A 19,542-nucleotide genomic window follows, 5' to 3' on the forward strand; every position below is an offset into this window, starting at 1 on the left:
CCGGCTGCCGGGCAGGGTTTCAGCGCGTTTGGCCGCACGACTCTTGCCTGTTCTTTCCTCCTAGGTGTCTGCTGAGGGCACGCCGCGGCCAGCATGGCTTTGGCCAGCCTGAAGAGCTTCCGTGCCTGCTCAGCCGGCACGCCGGCCAGCCGGCGCGTCTTGCTGGCCCTCGGCAAAAGCTTGAGCTGTGCCAGCGGGCAGCGCAAGCCCCCAGGCCCCCCCAGCGCCGTGGCCGTGAGGGAGCTGCGCCCCGGGGATCAGTGCAGGTACATGTTTTGTCGCCAAAACCACGTCCAGCTGCGGATACAGGCGCTCTGTGTCAATGACACCGCGCAGCTCTGCGGGGACGCCGGGAGCGGTCCCAAAGCTGAGGGCAGGTGGATGGATGAACGAGTGTTTTTCAGGAAGCTGAGCGGCCTCAGTACCTCCAAAGAGATTTTTAAATTCCTCAGCTCTCTGGAGGTCATGTCTGATATTATGGCATCGGGGGCCCTTCAGAGGATTTCTGAAGTTGAGGCGGATGACGACGGCCTGAAAAACCCTGAAGAAGTGCTAGAGAGCGACGTCTTCAAGGCGTTATGCTTTCAGTTTGAATTTGAAGCCTCAAAGCTGTCCAACGCCGGGCTGCTGAACGCGTTGCAGGCTTTGGTAAAGCTGCGCATCGATCCGGAGAGCACGCTGATGGCAAGCTTGCTCTCCGAGAGCGAGGAACGGCTCGCCACCAGGCAGCTGGCTGTGGAGCATCAGTGCTCGCTCGCAGAGAGTTTGCTGGAGTTGGAAGGCCCCGGCTGTGCCACGCTGGAAGAAATCGTGAACCGCATACAGGAAGAAGACATAGAGAGCTGGACTCCTAGGGAAATGACGATGGTTTACAAGATGCTGCGGGTGACTTTCAGGGAAGGGGAACAATACCACGACTTGCTAAACAGAATGAACAGCGCCACTTTAGCCATAGCTGACCAGCTAAGCCCAAATTTCACGAGCATAATACTGAATTCACTGGTGGTTCTCCAACAGACTCAGGCAGTTCCCTTAGTCATAGCACTCTGTAAGCATTCTGTGAAGCACGTTCCTTATTTCACAGATGATGAGTTGGTAGATGTACTGGATGCCTTCCTGTACTTTGGACATCGTGAACAAAGTTTTACAGATGCACTGGAAACACACGTACCCAAGTCCATTTCTTCCATGCATCCTGAAACAGTCAGCAAAGTGATGCAGTATTGCTGCCAAAAGACGATCCTTTCTAAGCCTATTTTTGATGCAGTGGCAGAATGTTTCATTTCTGATGCTGACAGATTTACCACCAGCCAGATTGCTGAGTGTATTGCCCCATTTGGTACTCTTAACTATCTTCCTCCAAGTGCTTCTTCCTTGTTTAGGAAGCTTGAAACTGTACTACATACTCGTTTTAGTCAGTTTCAGCCTCACACTTTGCTGAACCTGCTGCACTCGTGTGTCCTTATTCAGCGTTATCCAGTAAATTTTCTGCCAAAAATATTTAGTCCCTATTTTCTGCAACATCTTCAAGGTAAGGAGCAGTGTTTCTCCTGCAGTGTTCTGTTTCTCTCTATTAAATGGTTTGTCTCTTGTCCAGCACCCATTTGTTACCACTTGCATCTGTCTAATCTCATCAAATCAACAATGACCTGATTACGGTGACTTGTGATCAGGAGGCTGAAGGTTGTTGCTTCCTGGTCACAGTTGCAGTTGTATCATTTAGCAGAATTTGAACGGGGACTTGAAATGCCATGAAAATTTTTATTTCAGCTAATCCTTCTGCCTTTTCAAGAAAATACTGCCCCTCTGCTGTTCCCTATGGTTGTCCTTTATCTTACACAAGTTATAGATGCTAAATTATTCTGTGAAATAGTTGAGAAATATGTTACTTCTGTCTGTTTAAACTTCTGTGCCTATGCAGTGACCCCTGTGAACGCTCTCACTGAAGTGAGGCAATGCTGCTATGGGGCTGGAAAGACTAGTGAGACTGGTTATGGAACCAGCAAAACTGAGAGCAAAAGTGGTGGATTTTTTAATGATAAGTGGATGATGCGATGATACTTGGTGTGATTCATGGGTGATGTAAAATATTTTAGTGATTCTGGATTCATTTTTCTCCGAATTGTTGACATGACTGCCACATGAGGGATGTGGCATAAAGGTAGGACACTGGATAGTGCATCATGAGACTTGGCTGTTTGTCTGTATTGTGCAGCCAGCCCTTTGTTTTGCAGCTTTGGACAAGTCACTTTTCTGTACATTTTTCTGCTTCTTACAATTGTTTGCTTTTACTAATTGGATCTCATATTCCTTAGGGTTGGAACTGGCTCTCAGGTGTTTTACTAGGGGCTAGCCCAAGGAAAGAGCTATTTCAAAAAACAATACAAACACTAGTAGTACTGAATATGAATCTAAAAGATTATGAATCTCCTGCTTGTGCACTACTGATTAAATTTAAGATTTTAGTCCCTGTCTCTTTAAGATGAAGTCCGCTGACTTTGCATAAGCCTTATTTCTGGATATCTTCCTGTGCACCCAAAGCACTTATCCCACAGCTTTGACTCAAGGTACGTGATCGCAGTTGTCAGGAAGAACTGTTGAGAGCCTTTAAATTTGGGACAGAATTATAATATGCTAAACAAGTTACAATAACTACTCCAGAGCTTACTTGCAATTCTGTTACTAGCAAGCTCACCTATTACTACAGAAATAATTAATTGTTTGTAGAATCATAGAATATCCTCAGTTGGAAGGGACTCACAAAGATCAAGTCCAACTCCTGGCTCCACACAGCACCACCCAAAAATCAGACCATGTGTCTGAGAGTGTTGTCCAAATGCTTCTTGAACTCCAGCAGGCTCAGTGCTGTGACCCCTGCCCTGGGGAACCTGTCCCAGTGCCCGACCACCCTCTGTGTGCAGACCCTTTCCCTAACCCCCAGCGTGACCCTCCCCTGTCCCAGCTCCATGCCGTTTTCTCGCGTCCTGTCGCTGTCCCCAGAGAGCAGAGCTCAGCGCCTGCCCCTCCGCTCCCCTCATGAGGGAGCTGTAGACCAACTGTATAGTTGTATTTAAAAATACACATATAAATCCTTAAACTTTGCTGGAGAATAATACAAATGTTAGAGAGAAGTTAAGTGTAGCATTGGTACAAAAAGAATTTGAATTACTGTTATTGATAAGAGCATGTTACAACTACTGGCACAGAATTCATAAATCTCTGGAAGTACACAATGTGTTTTTGAAGTACTGTTTTGCCTTGTGATTCAAATAAGGTCCATTACATGCATGTGAGTCTACAGCTTTATTCCTTTACCTTCTGCTAGGCTGAATTGTTTCCAACTTTTCAGGTAGGGTCAAAATAGAAGCAGGTGTGTACTTTAGCTGTCATCTTTAGTGTTCTGTCCCATGTCCAAGGTACAAATTATTGTATTATATTTGTGCTTTCGATTTGGTCATATTTATCTTTCATACTGTATTATGAACAGCTTGTGAAAACTGAAAAGGGTAAATGGATAAAGCTGAGAAAAAATAATTTGCAATGCATAATTTAAGGCTTAATTAAAATAAAAATGAGCTGGTAAAGCATAATAGGGATGTAACGCACCAGCCTATTCTTAACTGCTGGCTTTTGTTTTCTAAGTATCCGAGTAAAAATATAAATTGTATTCTAACGCTCGCGTTTTATCAAGGCATAAAGAGTGGTCCCTTGTCCTGATTTTTTAATTATTTTAGTCTAGATTGTGATGTGGTTCCTCTCTGGATCTCAGCTAAGATTGCTGTGTTAATTACACTCTATAAAAGGTCAAGTTCTGAAAATGATTAGGGACTTAAGTCACTCATTTTTTAGCTGCTCAATGTGAAATACCTTAAGCAGCTGATTTTTAGGAAGAAGACATTCCTCCCATTTTACAAACCAGAATGTGTTTTAAAGTTCTCAGGCTGATACTTAGGAAATGAGAAACCTCAGAGTACCAGTTATGTTGAGTGTTGTTTCAAGTCAGTGTGAAGCTGTTCCACTGGAATGGTCAAAGCTCAGAATAGGAACTTGAAAAGATGACTGGCATGATTAGCATCTTATCCTACTTTTTTATTCTTTTATTTTTTATTATTATTATTTTTTACCATTCTGTGGTAATGCCTTGCACTTATGGTGAAAGATGCCTCAAGTATACAGTTGTAAACAAATCTCCAGAAATTATTCAGTATTCTCGACTTCTATCAGATAAAAAACCTGAGTGAAACAGTGAAATCCTGGGAAAGTAACTTGGGGAGAGGGGTTGGAGGAAGAAGGCAATGGACTATTTCTTCAAGACTTCCACTCAAGCTTATTCCTTCCTGTAGAACATCTTGCATCTCTCAGATCCTCTTTTTTTCTTTTTTTCAGTTTTTTTTTTTTTTTTGTGTGTGTGTGTGTGTGAAAGAATTGGACAGTCCTAACCAAGATCTTTCTACTTTTATTTTTATGTTGACAGTATTTCTGTAAATCTGTTTCTAATTTTTCTAAATATGTTGTTTCACAAGTGATCTTTCTGTTCACTCAGGTAAGCGTCAAGGATGATAACGATCGAGTAGCTTTTCTGCACATTTCAATGAATTGCTTTTCCTAACTTCTGCAGGACGGTATGTGTAAAGATGCTTTGCTGAAGATTCACCTGAAAACTTGAATATTGTTCTTTCAGCTCAGCCACCTGGTTTGGACAGATTTGTTGCCTCCCAGTTAACCCGGCTTTTTCTAACCGTTACCCTGGAGTGCCCGTTTTATGAGGTATGGTAGGTACAAAACCAGAACTGATGCTAACAAGAGGCAGCGCGGTCATAAGGGCCCTATTGATAGGAGCTGAAGACATTCTTTCCCATAAAAACATCAGAATTGGACAAAACAGTTAAACAGTTGTTTGTTTTTTTTTCTTGGTGGAAATATGAAGAATTTCTGTCTGTTTGACTGACGGATACATGTTTGACAGAACCGCCTAGCACTAAGTGTATTTTGTGTATTTCCAACAACTATTCCCTTATTTTTGACTTGGACCACAAAAAAATCAGTCACTTGGATGTTGGCTTTACTGCAGAGGAATGGAAACACTTGTGCATTTCTCTTGAGTGATGCGTTCAGCTTGATTGTATGGAAGCTTGACAAGGACATTTTGGTGTTTTTTCTAGGGGGGACAGGGGAAGGTTTTTTTGCATGTTTGTCTTGTTTGTTTGTTTTTTAACTTTCCAGCAGGTCATACTGGTAGACTATAAGTCTCTCCCTAGACATGGCTTTGAAATGCACAGAATACATTTCGGTGCATTAATATAATTGCAAAAAGGTTATCTCCCTTTTTCCTTAGTTTGATCGAGTTTTCTGTCATTGTATAGGGTCCCAAGCTCCTTCCAAAGTATCAAGTGAAGGCCTTTCTCAGTCCTCACTGTTCTCTGGATTTTCACCTCCTCAGAAGGGTGAAGGCTGGACTACTTTATTTACTGAAGAAAAGAATATATTTTGCTTCAGAAGTATCGACACCGTATTTCTACATAGTTGGTAAGTAACATTAGTTCTTCAGCTTAATAATGAAATGTGTACTTACACTGTCAAAGCTATCGTTTTCACTTTACTTTCCAAAAATAAAATGAGGTTGATTTTATTCCCTTTGTATGCATTCTTAACCGCAAATATGGAAAAAGTAAAATGGAATAAAAAGGTAACTGTAGGACATTTGAAAATGAGGGAACTCAGAAAAGAAAGGAGAGAGACGAATTACAATATTACTTGGAATTTACAAACTGTCTGCACTGAAAATAGCTTCTAACTCGTGATCTTTATTTTTCCTTAACCTGTAAACAGTTTTTATAGTGTAAAGCAAAATGAGACAGTGCCACTGAGGCAACTGCCTGATCTCTGCTTTGGTGATGAGTAGAGAAATGGCAGGCAGGAAGGTTGGCAGCCCAAAGCACGAGAGTTAGAGTAAGCAGTTTGTTACAATGAAACAGGTTTTAATTTTGCTTATCTTTTCATCTATACTAGATATTGAGATTAAATTAGACGAAGAAGGCTTTGTTTTGCCCGCTGCTCAATGTGAGGAGATACACAAACGGTAAGAGAATAACAGAAAGCATGGGTAAAATGTTGGTAAACATTGATAAAGAACACCCAGAGTGAAACCATAGCAAAATTAAAGTTAATTGGAGTTTTGCACTTGCATTTTGCACTCATCGGAGTTGAAGTTTCACACTGAAACCTTTGGCAAAAGGGCAAAGTCTGTAAAAATGAGAGATCTCTTTTTCCTTATGACATCTTGCCTCATGACATTAAGTTGTCAGACGATTAGTCTCTCTACCCAGTGACAGTCATGATCAAAGTAATCCTGGTTTGACTTACAGTCGTGTATTTTGATCTTAATTCTCTTGCAAAGCAAAAACAAATTTATTCTGACTAAAAAGCAAAAGATTTAGCACAATTTAAAACAGGTTGAGTTCACAAATGTTCTTCTCTAAGAGATCCTGTGTAATGAGGATATTTGCCACAGACACTGTTTGCATCAAAAGATGCATACGTATTTAAAAACAAGTTAAACAAGGATTGGTATGAGAAACCGTAGCTACAAAGTTAGGCAACCTGTCTGTGCTGTGTTTGCGACTTTGCTTCTGTGGATAAAGCAGAATTCTTAGAAGAGGTTATGTTTTCTCCAGCTCGACTTTCACAAGGCTCACAGAGTAACATAAGTGCTTTCAAAAATCTAAATGTTTGAAAACGAGCTTTGAATTTTTTAAAAAACTACAGCTTTCACACATAAATGAAGTCACAATATATTTAACCTACTAAAAATGTATTTTGTAGTGGATAAACAAATTTTATTTTAAGTCAATGTAATTTTATATAGCCAAATAGGAAAAAGTATAGTTGCAGTCTATGATGCTGCCAACCATATGCACAGGTTTAATTTGAATCTCTAGTAAGTTGTATAAAGTTAACTGCTGAAATGTTTTCGAGATGAGACGAGTATTTTGCTCAGTTTTCCCACTAGAAGAATTCAAAACAGCTTACTGACAGTAGTATTAAAAATATCATACTCTTATCATTAACTTGTATAGTAATTTTTATTTATAGCATATAAATAGGCTTTTCAGATCTGTTTCACTAAGCTTCAGTCCCCGTCCCCCAGCTTTAAATTGAGTGATTTTTATTGGCCTAAAGTAGGTAACTCCCATCCTACAATGTTTAATTGTAAGAGGTGTTAGGGAATAAGAGGAGGTATTGTCTAATTCTTCTTAGGGACTGCAGTAGTTGTGTAGACTAAAATGACTGACTTCTTTCTGATCTATAACACTTGTGCTTGATTTTAGAATTGCCCTGTGTGTTGATGGTCGAAACAGATTCTGTATTAACAGCCACAATCTGCTGGGAGAGGAAGCCATCAAACGGAGGCATCTTCAATTACTTGGTTATAAAGTTGTGCAGGTAAAGTCCAGCGACAGCAGTTTGCATCCTGAGGCAGTGGACTACGGTTAACAAAACAAGTGAAAAATGATTACCGCATAACACTTAAAATTGTAGTTGCAATCAGGTCCCATGACAGGTATAATCTTGTCCTTTCTACACTGTGTTCTCTTTGCCTAATTTTTGCCATTTGGGGGGGCTGTTACATAAGTTCCTTCTTTTTTCTCAGATTAGTTAGTGTTTGCTGCCTGTACAAATAGTAGCCGCTTGAAAGAGTACTTCTTTGCAGTGATTGCAGTTCAAATCTTGATTTAAATGAACATGTTAAGAGTTTGGTAGGATCACAGAATCACGGAATGGTTTGGGTTGGAAAGGACGTTAAGAATCACCCAGTTCCAGCCCCCTGCCATGTGCAGGGACACCTCCCACCAGACCAGGTTGCTCAAAGCCCCATCCAGCCTGGCCTTGAACACCTCCAGGGATGGGGCATCCACAGCTTCTCTGGGCAGCCTGTGCCAGTGCCTCACCACCCTCTGAGTGAGGAATTTCTTCTGAATATTCAGTCTAAATCTCCCCTCTTTTAGTTTAAAGCCATTCCCCCTTGTCCTGTCATTATCTTCCCTGACGCAGAGTCCCTCCCCAGCTTTCCTGTAGACCCCCTTTAGATACTGGGAGGCCACTATGAGGTCTCCCCAGAGCCTTCTCTTCTCTAAACTGAACAACCCCAGCTCCCTCAGCCTGTCTTCATGGGAGAGGTGCTCCAGCTCTCTGATCATCTTTGTGGCCCTCCTCTGGACTTGCCTAAGGATTCAGAGGATCCTGAATCAGGATTTTCAGTTAAATACTTTTTTAAAAGATATGAATCTGGAGTTTAAAAACAAGAGTTAAAAAAAAAAATGAAAAGAATTGGTTTGTATAATAAATAAAATTTTCACAAAGCAGAGTACATACTTTATATTGCCTATTGAATAAATATTTTTATCTTTAAACATGTTTTGGACCAAAACACGTTTAGATTTTCAAATACCCATTTCGCTTTACAGTCACTTATCACATAAGCCTGACTACTTTATATTTCACTTAGTTTAAACTGTAATGAACAGTTTTCTTAGCTTTCCAGTAACTTCAGGTAATTCTTACAAGTTTCAAGGGTCAATAATATGTTTAGGATTAAGTGCTTAAATTTAAAGGACAATTTTTTGATGTGTAATTATATATCTGTTTAAGGAAAGTTAATCTTACCCAGTTGCTTATTGGAAGATATCTCCAGCAATTATTTTGGTTTCATTTCCAGGTTCCATTTTTTGAGATAGAAATTCTACACACTAGCAGAAAGATGGCAGAATATCTACACAAAAAAATCTTTCCTCACACATACGGACTTGGCTGCTGACACTTGGGAATAATACTGCTTCACAACTTGACCTCCTGTACCATGAAGTGCACATATTGTGTGTGGAAGAGCAATTCTGTTTCCTAAGTAACTCCGTGTAAGATGATTTCAGCTTCTGAATGTGTGTGACCTTCCAATATTTGGAAGAATTGACATGTAAAGAGTAATAAAGAGCAACATATTTTCTTAACTTTTGTGTAAATATTTGTTACAGGGCAGATGAAAGTCTCAAACAGTCATTGCTGCATTTCCCTTTTATTTTCACTGGTTCAAACTCACAACTTCATGTAGACTGGTGTGGCTACTTAAGGATACTAACTGTTGCTGTATATACAAAATGTGCCATGTTATCTTCCAATAATTTTTTTTTTTCTTGACAGTATAAAAAGAAATTATGCAAATTACTCATAGCTGGTCGTATGATTTCCCAAGTGTTTCATAAAACTAAAATTTATAGTAGCTGCACAAGCACTACTGGCTTATAGCACATACTTAAGAGTTGTAGAGTGCTGTTCTCTAAATAGCAATGCCTTACAGAAAGTAAGAAAGAAATTCTATGAAAGGTATTCCTTTGTCACTACCTGAGTGTTAAAGTGAGAAGTCAATCACTCAGAACTGAATGAGAAACACGTAGGAGGAGGAACAACACATGAAAAGCTTTCAAAAGTGAGGAGGGGTGGGAAGGGATTGAAAGAGAAGGGGGTGACATAAGCAAAGAAATCAGTAAACTGACACCGTATCCTGATGACTCACTCTATGGTGGAAGTGAGTCATTTCTCACAGTGGCCAGACGGTGGTGGTGTTCTCAAACATTTATTTTCCCGTAGCTTTTTCGAACACAGATGGTTTGTAAATATAGAAAAAGCTACTTAAAAGAAGTAATTCGTACTGACTGTACTAAACTAAAAATAACCTTTACAGAATATGGTGATGTTCTGTCTCATTCTTCACTGGCATACTTTTCATACTCTTAAAAAAGCATTCTGGCATTGTTAGAAAACATTTCCTTCTCACTTTATTTTTACTCTGTGTGATTCCTTTTCATTTAATGCTGCTGGATTTGTTTAACGAAGCCTTTATTGTTGAAAAGGAATGTAGTAGTCGCTGCCCTCTTGTCCACAGCCATTACTCATTGAAAGAGGGGACCATGCTGGTCATATAAATGAAAGTGGTAAACACTGCTCAGAATGGACTGCTTTATATACTTGACTTCTCGCATCATACTAAATACTCTATTGTTTGCCTAGTTTACTGCTTATCCAGGCCCCAGATGAAGAAGTTACTTGTTTGTATGTGTATATATATATAATATATATATATATTTATATTTACTAGCAGACTCACTGAATGCAAATGATTTACATTTCCTATTCTTTACTATCTGACAGAACTGCAGTGTCAGTCAACACTGTGGACTTCCAGTCCTTCTTGTTCAAGTATGATAAGTCTGGCTACACGTTCCGTATTGAACAGCATCAATATTGCTGCAGCTTTAAACAATAGCAGGGTCAATGATGCCTGAGAGCCAAACCAGTGCACACCCTGCAGAAGATGTTTTTTCTCCCGAAAGTACCTTAAAACTCAACTGTTGGATTCAGTGAGAATACGAAGAGGTACATATTTAAGAGGGTTTAGACATTTACCTCTAGTTATGATTTTTAAATCACTCCTTGTGGCTTTTTGATCCTTTCTACCAAATGAATTAGTTATTTTTCTCTTGCTAGTACCTTTCCTGCTTTTTGTTTTCTTTCTTTTTTTCTTTTTTTTTATTTTCCAGCAGTGGGTATGGAAACAAATATGATTTTTCTTGTGACAGTATTCAGCACATCAGTCCCTCAGACAGCATTTGTGTAATTAAAGTCAGCAATATAGATGCAAGAAATTAGCTAAGTGTCTATTTAAATGCTAAGTACTCAGAAGTTCTCTTAAACTTGACTTCCACTTGAAGTCTACTGAAATTGTGAAGCACTTCTGGAAATCAGACCACTTTTTTACTTGCCCATTTATAGGTTAAACCCATCCCTTTTGGAAAACCTGGGTTGAATCACTGTTTCAGCTGTTGTGAAGATAAAATGATGTCTAGCATCATCTTGTAGCAATGCTGTAAGTTTTAAGAAATCAGTGATCACCGATACCTTGAGGACCAAACTTGCTTACATGTTAAGTCAAATATGTGGAATCACTGCCTGAAATAGCACAGGCAGCTGTTGACTCAACAGGTCTAATTTCCAGTGTTACTTCCTAAAATGTTCATCTCTTGTTGATGCTCTTCAAGAGATTTTTATGAGGCTATAAGGAGAAAACATACATTTGAATTAGCAAGAGAAAAAGTACAGCTGCTACTTCATCCAAATCATTTTCATTAATTAAAACAAAGGAACAGACAAAAGCACTATTTTGCTTTTTGACATGACTTTTTTTGTTGTTGTTGCTGTTGTTTGTTCTTCCACATAAATGATTCTGGCAATGCCAGATACAAGTGATTTAGCACGGATCCAGGCTTGGAGAAGGTTTTTCCAATAGACAGGTGATGCCGTTTTTCCTGTAGAATTCTGCCTGCACGTGATTAATCCTTGCGTGACCTTTCATCGGCTGCTCTATGGGCTTATTTATGCGCCTCCCATACTCTGAAGATGACAAAACAGCGACAGGTCTTGCCATTTCCTGTGAAAATGTAACATTCTCCTTATCATAAAATCACAGAGCAAATACTTGGCAGTTATCTACTGCTAAATGTGCTGTGGCTGGGGGCACAATAACAGATGGAACTGTACAGCATCTGCTATACAAAGGTATATTTATTTAGCAGTGATCTGCACTCTTACTGCTCCATCCCTGACCTAGTTTTTTATGTATATTAATAAACCACGAATGTATCACTAGATGATGAGATGATAAGGTATCAAATTGTGCCACACGCGCACACACACATGCGATCACCATGTGATTACTGGCAAAGTAAATAACGTGTTAGTGGAAAGTGGCACAGATTTTATTTTCATTCTTATTTTTCTTGTGCCCAGACTTGCGCAACTGAAAAAGCAGAGATTAGTTTGTGTCCCTTATTACGGGAACCTTACTTATTACCCTGCTTGCACAATTCAGTGAAATCATTATATGAAAAAAATAAAATAAAAAATAAATCAAAGCCTAAAGAAAAACCCTGCACAACCCTTGGTGTGTGCAACCTTTCCCTGAAGGACATAAAGCATGCTACTGGATTTCTGCATGATGAAAGGTTTTACTAATACCGCTTGTAGCTGTAAGATTGTAGAAGTAACTGGTCTGTAATGATGGGAAGCAAAGTTGCTGAAAAATAATCCAACCAAGACAAGATTATTTTAAGCCTGTCCTTAATAAACTGCATTTTAAGTGACTGTGCAATCACTAGCTGCAATCTGCAGTTCCTTCTTGTGCTGCAGCAACAGAGAGCTCTGGAGTCAGAAGGGAAAGGCAGGGTTTATTTGTTTTTCTTTCCCTAGCCAAAGGTCTCAGATTTATCAGGCTGCTTGTGTGTTTGTGCACTGGCTAACACAATAAGCCTTGGTCCCCAAAGTGTTTACCTAGTGCTGCGATATAAATAATATCTACAAGAAGAATCAAAATGCAGACCACACCACAGTTCAGATACAAACAAATGAGCTCTTTTCTACAACATAAATGGGTCTGAGCCATACCAAAATTTACGATTGGGCCTGTGAAGCACATGAATTACCACATTTCCTGTGAGAATGCAGGATGAAACACAGACCCAAGGGGACTCGTAGCAGGGCAGTCAGGTGTGTAACATACCCAGATAGACAAATCTAGACCTGAGACTCTTGGGAAGATGGTGCAAGCACTTTTTTTTTTTTTTTTCAAACAAAACAGAATGAAAAAGCACCTATTCTTTCTCAAGCTCTCCTACAGCCTTCCTGCCCATCTTGCTCCACCCCACCGAAAGCTATTCAGTACACCAAATTCTAACCCCACCAAAACAAAAAGCAACAGTCAAGAACAGAAGGCAAAAAGATCAGACCATTTTCTCCCCATCCCCACCTGTGGATAAATGCTGAGAAAGAACTGACAGAATTTTTCGTAGAATCACTGAGTGGTTTGACTTGGAAGGGACCTTAAAGATCACCCAGTTCCACACCCCTGCCATGGACACCTCCCTCAGACCAGGTTGTCCAAAGCCCCATCCAGCCTGGCCTTGAACACCTCCAGGGATGGGGCATCCACAGCTTCTCTGGGCAACCTGTGCCAGTGCCTCACCACCCTCTGAGTAAAAAATTTGTTCTTTATATCTAATCTAAATCTCCCTTCTTTTAGTTTGAAGCCATTCCCCCTGGTCCTATTGCTACATGCCCTAACACAGAGTCCCTCCCCAGCTTTCCTGTAGGCCCTCGTTAGGTACTGGAAGGCTGTTATGAGGTCTCCCCGCAACTTCTCTTCTCCAGGCTGAAGGACCCCAACTCCCTCAGCCTGTCTTCACAGGAGAGGTGCTCCAGGCTTCTGATCATCTTCATGGGCCTCCTCTGGACTCACTCCAACAGGTCCATGTCCTTCTTGTACTGGGGGCCCCAGAGCTGAATGCAGTGCTCCAGGTAGGGTCTCACAATAGCAAAGCAGAGAGGGAAAATCACCTCCCTTGCCCTGCTGGCCACGCTTCTTTTGATGCAGCCCAGGATATGGGTGGCTTTCTGGGCTGCAAGAGCACATTGCTGGCTCACATCAAGCTTCTCATCAACCAACATCCCCAGGCCCTTCTCCTCAGAGCTGCATTTCATGATTTTTGTGGGTTCTGTATTCAGCAGATATAATTTTTTCCAACAGCTGGCTGGGAAGCATCCCATTACATGCCCTCACAGTGTGTAATTCTACCACTGTTAACACTTGAAATCAGCAATAGCAACCATGTGCAAACACTCTCTCTGCAGTCATTGCATTATGTGCAGCTAAGCTGTGTGTCTGTGATTGTGCTGCTGGGTTCCCTGGGTGCACCCACGCTCTCTGCAGGGAACGAAGGGCTAACTTGCAGTGGTTCAGGCTTTTTCCTCTTCAAAGAAAGAAGTGCGCTGTGGTGAATTCCGCCCGTCTCAGTGCTGTACTAGAGAGATGTTGATTTGGGCATTTTTATTTATTATGTTTTATAAAATTGTTAGTATTATATAAAGTCAGTGGGGGCCATTGAGGTAATTGAGGAGCAGGAGTTGAGTACGTGACCTGCATTTAGTTACGGGTAAGTCCAGTGTTGGGCATCATCACGTGTGTGAGGATCGTGTTGCAACATTTAACAGCTGTGATTTTGATGTGCCTCCACGCTAATTAAGGGGCTGGATTAAGGGACACCTGTTCAGAACAGTTCCCAGGCCGAGCCACTTGCGTGCATTGCCCAGCAGGGCTAGTGTGCATGCTGACCCAAAAGCGTGTGCTTTAGCAAGCAAACTTTCAGGAAAGTGAGTTTTGCTGATACTGAAGGGATGCAAGATCTCAGTTAAAAAACTTAGATTTGCACTAACAGAAAAACTCTTTCTAAACAAACTTCAGAGGTGGATGTTGGGTTTGGGATTGTGGGTGGTGGTGGGATCAGCTTGGTTTAATTTAAACAAAAAAGCTCATTTTTCATTAGTGGTTTACATAGCTTTTGGTCTCATGCAGATTTACAGTTTTGTTGCTGGGCATGAGCAAGGATGGTAATGGGCACTTCTATGATTCCCTTGAGTGCACCTAACACTCCCTGCAATGTCTGATGGAGTTGAAGGGGACTATGATTGTGCACTGAAATGTCTGGCATATATAGCTGTTAGTAAGACGAATTACAAGCAGTGGCCTTTGTCCCAAATTTTCAACAGTTTTATTACCTAGCAATTACAGTAATTTTAACTTTCTCTCTCTCTTCCTTCTTCCATTTCTATCATATCTAATACAAGCAACCACTCTTACCTTACTCCCCTCTTTCCATTCCATGAACCCTCTGCAATTTTGAGGCCATTAACACATGGAGGTTGCATTTTTGTCTGGTTTTGAACATCCTCTGCCTCTATGATCGTCTGTGTGTGTTTATATATGTATATATGTAATGTGTATTATTCAGATGCTGCATGGAAAAATATATTTATATATATGTATCTATTACAGTATTTCTATTTTCAAGGCATCTGTTTAAAAATGTGTCTGCATACTTCCTTAGCCATCAGGCTCCACACTAAATCCAGATTCTGCTGTCCTTTAATGATTTGGTTTCAGTGAGCCTTTTCCAGGCATGTCCATGGTCTTCTGACCTCTCCTTTGCATGAGCTCTCTTTGATTTTCCTTCCTGTGGGGCAATCTGGGTGTAAGTTGGAGTAACAAACACACCAGCTTCAGAGATCTGGGCTGTCTCAGCAAACGTCGATTGATATAGTGGAGTGCAGGGCGGGAGAATATCACAGGACGGTGGTTGAGTCGGAGCCCCTGGTTCCAGTTCTCTTAGTGAGAATAGTTTTCAAGCATCACAGAAGTAGCTGTAGGACCACTAGAACTGCAAACTCCCAAGGGGCACAGACTGATCAGGAGTTACTGATCAGAAGTTACTCTGTAATAGGTGGTTTGCCTCCCTGTATGTACTTCTTTCCCCCACCCTTTACCTTAAATAAGGTCTGTCACCTAGATATCTACAAGATGCAAAGAGCAGGAGCTAGCTCAGGTGTCTTGATTTGCTAATAAACTCCAGCCACCTCAAAATGTAAAAAACACTTTTAACAAAGAGAAATTATTAAAGGATTACCTCATTGTTAATGTGAAGACCAAGACTCTTTGAGTGTTCTCTGTCACATCGGTGAAGTTTTTTGTTGTAACCCTCTGGTCTTTTAAAAATGGAATCATAAGTGGAAACCCCTCCTGCCTTGAGAAAATGAGAAAAATGGCTAATTAGCAGTATTGTTTACCTTTATAGGTTACATAATACATATAGTCATTCAATAATAAAACAGTGCACATACAGCATTAGATGATGGCAAATATATGTACCTGAGGTACCATTAGCATGTTTGGGTCATTCCTTTGAAAAAATTTGCAATAAAAATATGAAATGAGGTGTGGTTATTTATTTATTTATTTATTTTTGATCTGTTCATCTTTCAAATTTCCCTTGTGGAAAATTACCTCAAATTTTCTCTGTAATCTCTTGAAAAATTTGGAAATATATCTGCTTTATTTGTTTGCTTTACTTCTATTTTTCTGAACTTTATATTCTTCTTCTTAAATTCATAAATTTTTAAATAATCTGGTACTGTTATATAAAAAGAAAGCAGGCAGTTTCAAAATTCATTTGGAATGAAGATAATATAAGTGCTCTGCAGTGGAATCACCATTTAATTTCTGTTTAAAGCAGAACTGAGAAGAGCTCAGACACCTGCCACAGTGGTAATCCTGTCAACTGTAACATATGAAAATAAAGCAAACCCCAAGCCAAAATATTATTACGTTTATGGTATTTGTTGACATAGTTACATCCTAAAAACAACATGAAAGACCTGATCTGCTAAGAAATGCACTAGTGAAATCCAATTTAAAAAAAAAAAAAAAAAAAGTTATCAATGGAGGAATTTCAAAAACAAAAAGAGCCAAATCCCCCATTTTAATATGTTGTCAGTTGTTTATGACCTTCATTAAAAGGTCCATATTCCAGTGAACATGCCAATCGATCACTGTTTTTATGCATGGTTTACTAGCCCTGTCCTAGATGATCTGCTTAAGATCTTCTGCCAGAGGTACAGAGACAACACTTCCGTGTTCAAAATCCTGGTAACTCTTTCCTGTTGTTTCTTTTTGTTGTTAAATGCTGACTTACTAGGCTGAGGTGGTGAGGCATCCTCTGTGTAATGCTACAGAAGCTAAGCACTTTGCAAACATTCATTAATATTCCAGGCACAGATAAAATAGGTAATAGCTTTCTCCATGTCACAGAAGAGGAAACAGGACATGAACTGGCTACAGTAACTTATGCAAAGTAATACTGGGAGTAATTGTCAGCCAAGGGATTAAGAGGTGGGTATTTCTGGCTTCGGGCCACATGCTAAGCATCTTCCTCTATTTATCTCTGCTTCAGTCTCTGCCACACAGTTTATATGGGTCTTTAAGATCAAAAAAAATGAATGAATTTCCCTTTTCCATATAAATTGAATTTTTCCAATGCTCTAATTCCTTAATTGTGCAGAAGAATGGGTCAAGTCTGGTTCCTCCCCTGTGGCCTGGCCCTGTGCTGTGAAGAAACCTATTTAACAGCTGTTATCACTTTCTGTTTCCATGCCACTGGAGCAGCTTTTTCCACAAACCAGGTCATCGGGAGTGTGAAAGTGGACTTTGTATTGTAAACAAAAGCTCTACCATACGGTTGCGAATTCTCTGCAGACCGGACAGACATCCTTCCTGCCAGCTCCGCCACCCTGAGCACACCAGTCAAGCTCTCTGATCTTCCCTAGCCTCACTCCTGTTGTGCCCTCCCTGCCGTGTCCTGGTGAGCACGACACCGACTGTGCTGGGTCACATTTGGCTCTGAGCACCTTCCCGAGGTGACACTGAGATCCACACAACAGCATTGAAAGTGGCAGGGCCTCCAGCAGGGCCAGCGCTGCTGAAATCTGTGCTGTTGTTCACTTAAGGAACAGCGGGTTCACAGGGTCTGGCCAGCTGACTGACAGGTTAAGTGTCAGTGTAATACCTTTTGGAAACATTCAATTATCAATGTAGATGTCTGTTTTATTGTTTGAGATGTTCTGTTGATTTTTCACATTAAAGTTAAGCATACACAGAAATCTGTGTGATGCACACTGGAACCTGTTTCCCTTGACTGCAAAAAGGTCAGTTTCTTACAAAAGGGTCTCAATCCTCCTTTGTCAGAAAAAAGCAGGCAGTGCACCCATGCCTTGAGGCAGGTGTTGCTCTTCATGACCCCACCTCTAGCATTGCCCTAAATCTTGCCCTTTCTTGCATTTTGACAGCACTATGCGGCTGGTGGATCCTTAATCCTTGCACAGCTGCTAGCAAATTTATCTGCCTTCTGTCACCGCCCAGTGAAAGATACTTCCCCCATTTTCTATTCACACGTAGTACATACCTGTCACGCTTCACGAAGGCCTTTGAAGATGAAAATTGCTATCTGAGTGCCAAGTTACAACGTCAGACTGCCTAGCTCAAGAGTAGAGCGCGGCGTTTTCATAGGCCTCCCCCCTCCCCAGCCTGTAACTCACACCCCGGAGACGCTTCCCAGGCGCCAGGCACCCTTCCAGCTATGCAGGCCAATGAGCACTGCTGCCAAAAACACGGAGGCTTTGCTTCTCCCCCCGGCACCAGCCCTCACCTGGGCCTCTCGGTAGAAGTAGCTGAGCTTTGCGGGGCCGTCTCGCCTAGGTGGAATGTAGCTGAAGGCAGACAGGGAGGAGATGGGAGGCTGGCACCTCCTTCCCACCTCACTGCTGCCTTCCTCCTCATCCCCTCCGTGCTCTTCTGCCCCTGCTGGGGCAGAGGCTGCCATGTTGCCTGCTTGTGTTACCTGGTAACGCTCTGCCATGGCGGGGCGGGCACGGGCAGCCCAGCAAAACGGGTCATGGAGGAGGGAAGGGCTGGGACGAGCACTCCTGGGGTGAGGCGCCGTGGAAGGACCAGGTGTCCTGAGAGGGCAGGGCTGTGCCCCAGCAAGCTTGGGGTGTGTGTTAAACCTGGAAACATTTAAATGTGAGGCCACGGATTTAAGCAGCAGTCTCAGGGCTGCCTTACCAAGCAACTGCTCTACCCTCTTCCCAGCCTCTGGTTCCTTTCTCCATTCAGCCTCTGATGTATTACCGTCTCTGGAGTCTGGGGAATCACAAAACCACAAAATATCCCAAATTAGAAGGGACCCACAGGGATCATTGAGTCCAGCTCCTGGGTCTGTACAGAACCACCCAAAATTCAGACCTTGTGCCTGAGAGTGTTGTCCAAATGCTTCCTGAACTCTAGGGAACAGGGGGAGAAAAAAACTGCACCATAGAGGACTGATTTTTTTCATTTGGGGTTTGCCCTATGCCAAAAATTCCCTCCCATGGATCTTTCTGCACTTTGAGAGGCTGAAAAAAAAGCACACTAAAACATGGCATTTTCAACAGCACCCTGGAGAACTAGGGGAATCTTCTGCCCTGTCACCCAGCTGAGCACATTTTTCTGATGAGGTGTTTAGCCACTTCAGTCAGTTTGGTCTGAGATACACACGTACTTGAGTCTGGGGCACTGAAAGAGAGCAACTTCCAGGTGCAAGCTATATTAACAGATCAGCTCTAAAATTGCTCCACTCCAGTAACACCTGGCTCCTATTTTCTACATTCATTTCTCAGTTATCCTGCGTAACTATGACCATGATTTTTCCTATTGTGCTTCTTGGGGATCTGTGACTAACTTAATTTGCGTTACTGCTCTTTTCTGCCACTGTAGTATTAGTGCCATAGGTACAACATTGTTCTTATTATAGTTTTCAGCATTTTTTTGGCAAGCACTTACACAACAGCAATCTTCCAGGCATTTTGATTTTTACCGAACATCAAAAAAAAAGAAAAAAGTAAGAAGCATTCAGTCAGGGTACCAGACATAAATCTTTACAACCAATTCCTTCAGTCATATTGGGTCCATGTAACAATGATGTAAAAGTCCCATTTCTGCTATATAGTTGCTATTCTCCTTTAACTAATTGACTGACTAACGTAGCATCTCGCTCCTTTTCAACTGCAATGGGG

General features: G+C 41.3%; 2 protein-coding genes and 1 long non-coding RNA gene across 4 annotated transcripts; 2 read left to right on the forward strand and 1 right to left on the reverse strand.

Annotated features, from left to right (window-relative positions):
• The first annotated feature begins 64 nt into the window (after positions 1-64).
• FASTKD3 (FAST kinase domains 3) lies at positions 65-9,005 on the forward strand. Its single transcript, XM_084508805.1, has 6 exons — positions 65-1,531; positions 4,682-4,767; positions 5,364-5,526; positions 6,010-6,079; positions 7,329-7,443; positions 8,717-9,005. The coding sequence occupies exons 1-6, from the start codon at positions 94-96 to the stop codon at positions 8,813-8,815; spliced, it is 1,971 nt and encodes a 656-aa protein (XP_084364931.1). The 5' UTR covers positions 65-93; the 3' UTR covers positions 8,816-9,005.
• A 2,150-nt stretch (positions 9,006-11,155) lies between these two features.
• CFAP90 (cilia and flagella associated protein 90) lies at positions 11,156-18,432 on the reverse strand. 2 transcript variants are annotated; one of them, XM_084508807.1, is made up of 4 exons: positions 18,330-18,432; positions 18,138-18,198; positions 15,564-15,680; positions 11,156-11,479 (listed from the first exon to the last, which is right to left on the reverse strand). In XM_084508807.1, the coding sequence occupies exons 1-4, from the start codon at positions 18,383-18,385 to the stop codon at positions 11,300-11,302; spliced, it is 414 nt and encodes a 137-aa protein (XP_084364933.1). In that variant the 5' UTR covers positions 18,386-18,432; the 3' UTR covers positions 11,156-11,299. The 2 variants fall into 2 exon arrangements, with proteins under 2 accessions (XP_084364933.1, XP_084364932.1); XM_084508806.1 differs by having other exon boundaries at positions 18,138-18,422.
• LOC311431368 lies at positions 12,664-17,613 on the forward strand. Its single transcript, XR_014689378.1, has 2 exons — positions 12,664-13,401; positions 17,099-17,613. It is a non-coding gene; the product is annotated as an uncharacterized lncRNA (long non-coding RNA).
• Positions 18,433-19,542: the final 1,110 nt, after the last annotated feature.

The sequence above is a fragment of the Aythya ferina genome, assembly GCF_964211825.1.
Source record: "Aythya ferina genome assembly, chromosome: 2".
Classification (NCBI taxonomy): Eukaryota; Metazoa; Chordata; class Aves; order Anseriformes; family Anatidae; genus Aythya; species Aythya ferina.

Bases quoted from the DNA above. Each gene is read 5' to 3' on its own strand.
- FASTKD3 (XM_084508805.1), top strand. From the start codon at position 94: ATGGCTTTGGCCAGCCTGAAGAGCTTCCGTGCCTGCTCAGCCGGCACG. The intron at 1,532-4,681 runs GTAAGGAGCAGT...TTGTTCTTTCAG, and splicing joins TTTTCTGCAACATCTTCAAG to CTCAGCCACCTGGTTTGGAC. The intron at 6,080-7,328 runs GTAAGAGAATAA...GCTTGATTTTAG, and splicing joins TGTGAGGAGATACACAAACG to AATTGCCCTGTGTGTTGATG.
- CFAP90 (XM_084508806.1), bottom strand. From the start codon at position 18,347: ATGGCAGAGCGTTACCAGGTAACACAAGCAGGCAACATGGCAGCCTCT. The intron at 15,681-18,137 runs GTGAGGGCTGGT...CATTTTCTCAAG, and splicing joins ACTTCTACCGAGAGGCCCAG to GCAGGAGGGGTTTCCACTTA. The intron at 11,480-15,563 runs GTAATCCTTTAA...ACATTTTCACAG, and splicing joins GTCTTCACATTAACAATGAG to GAAATGGCAAGACCTGTCGC.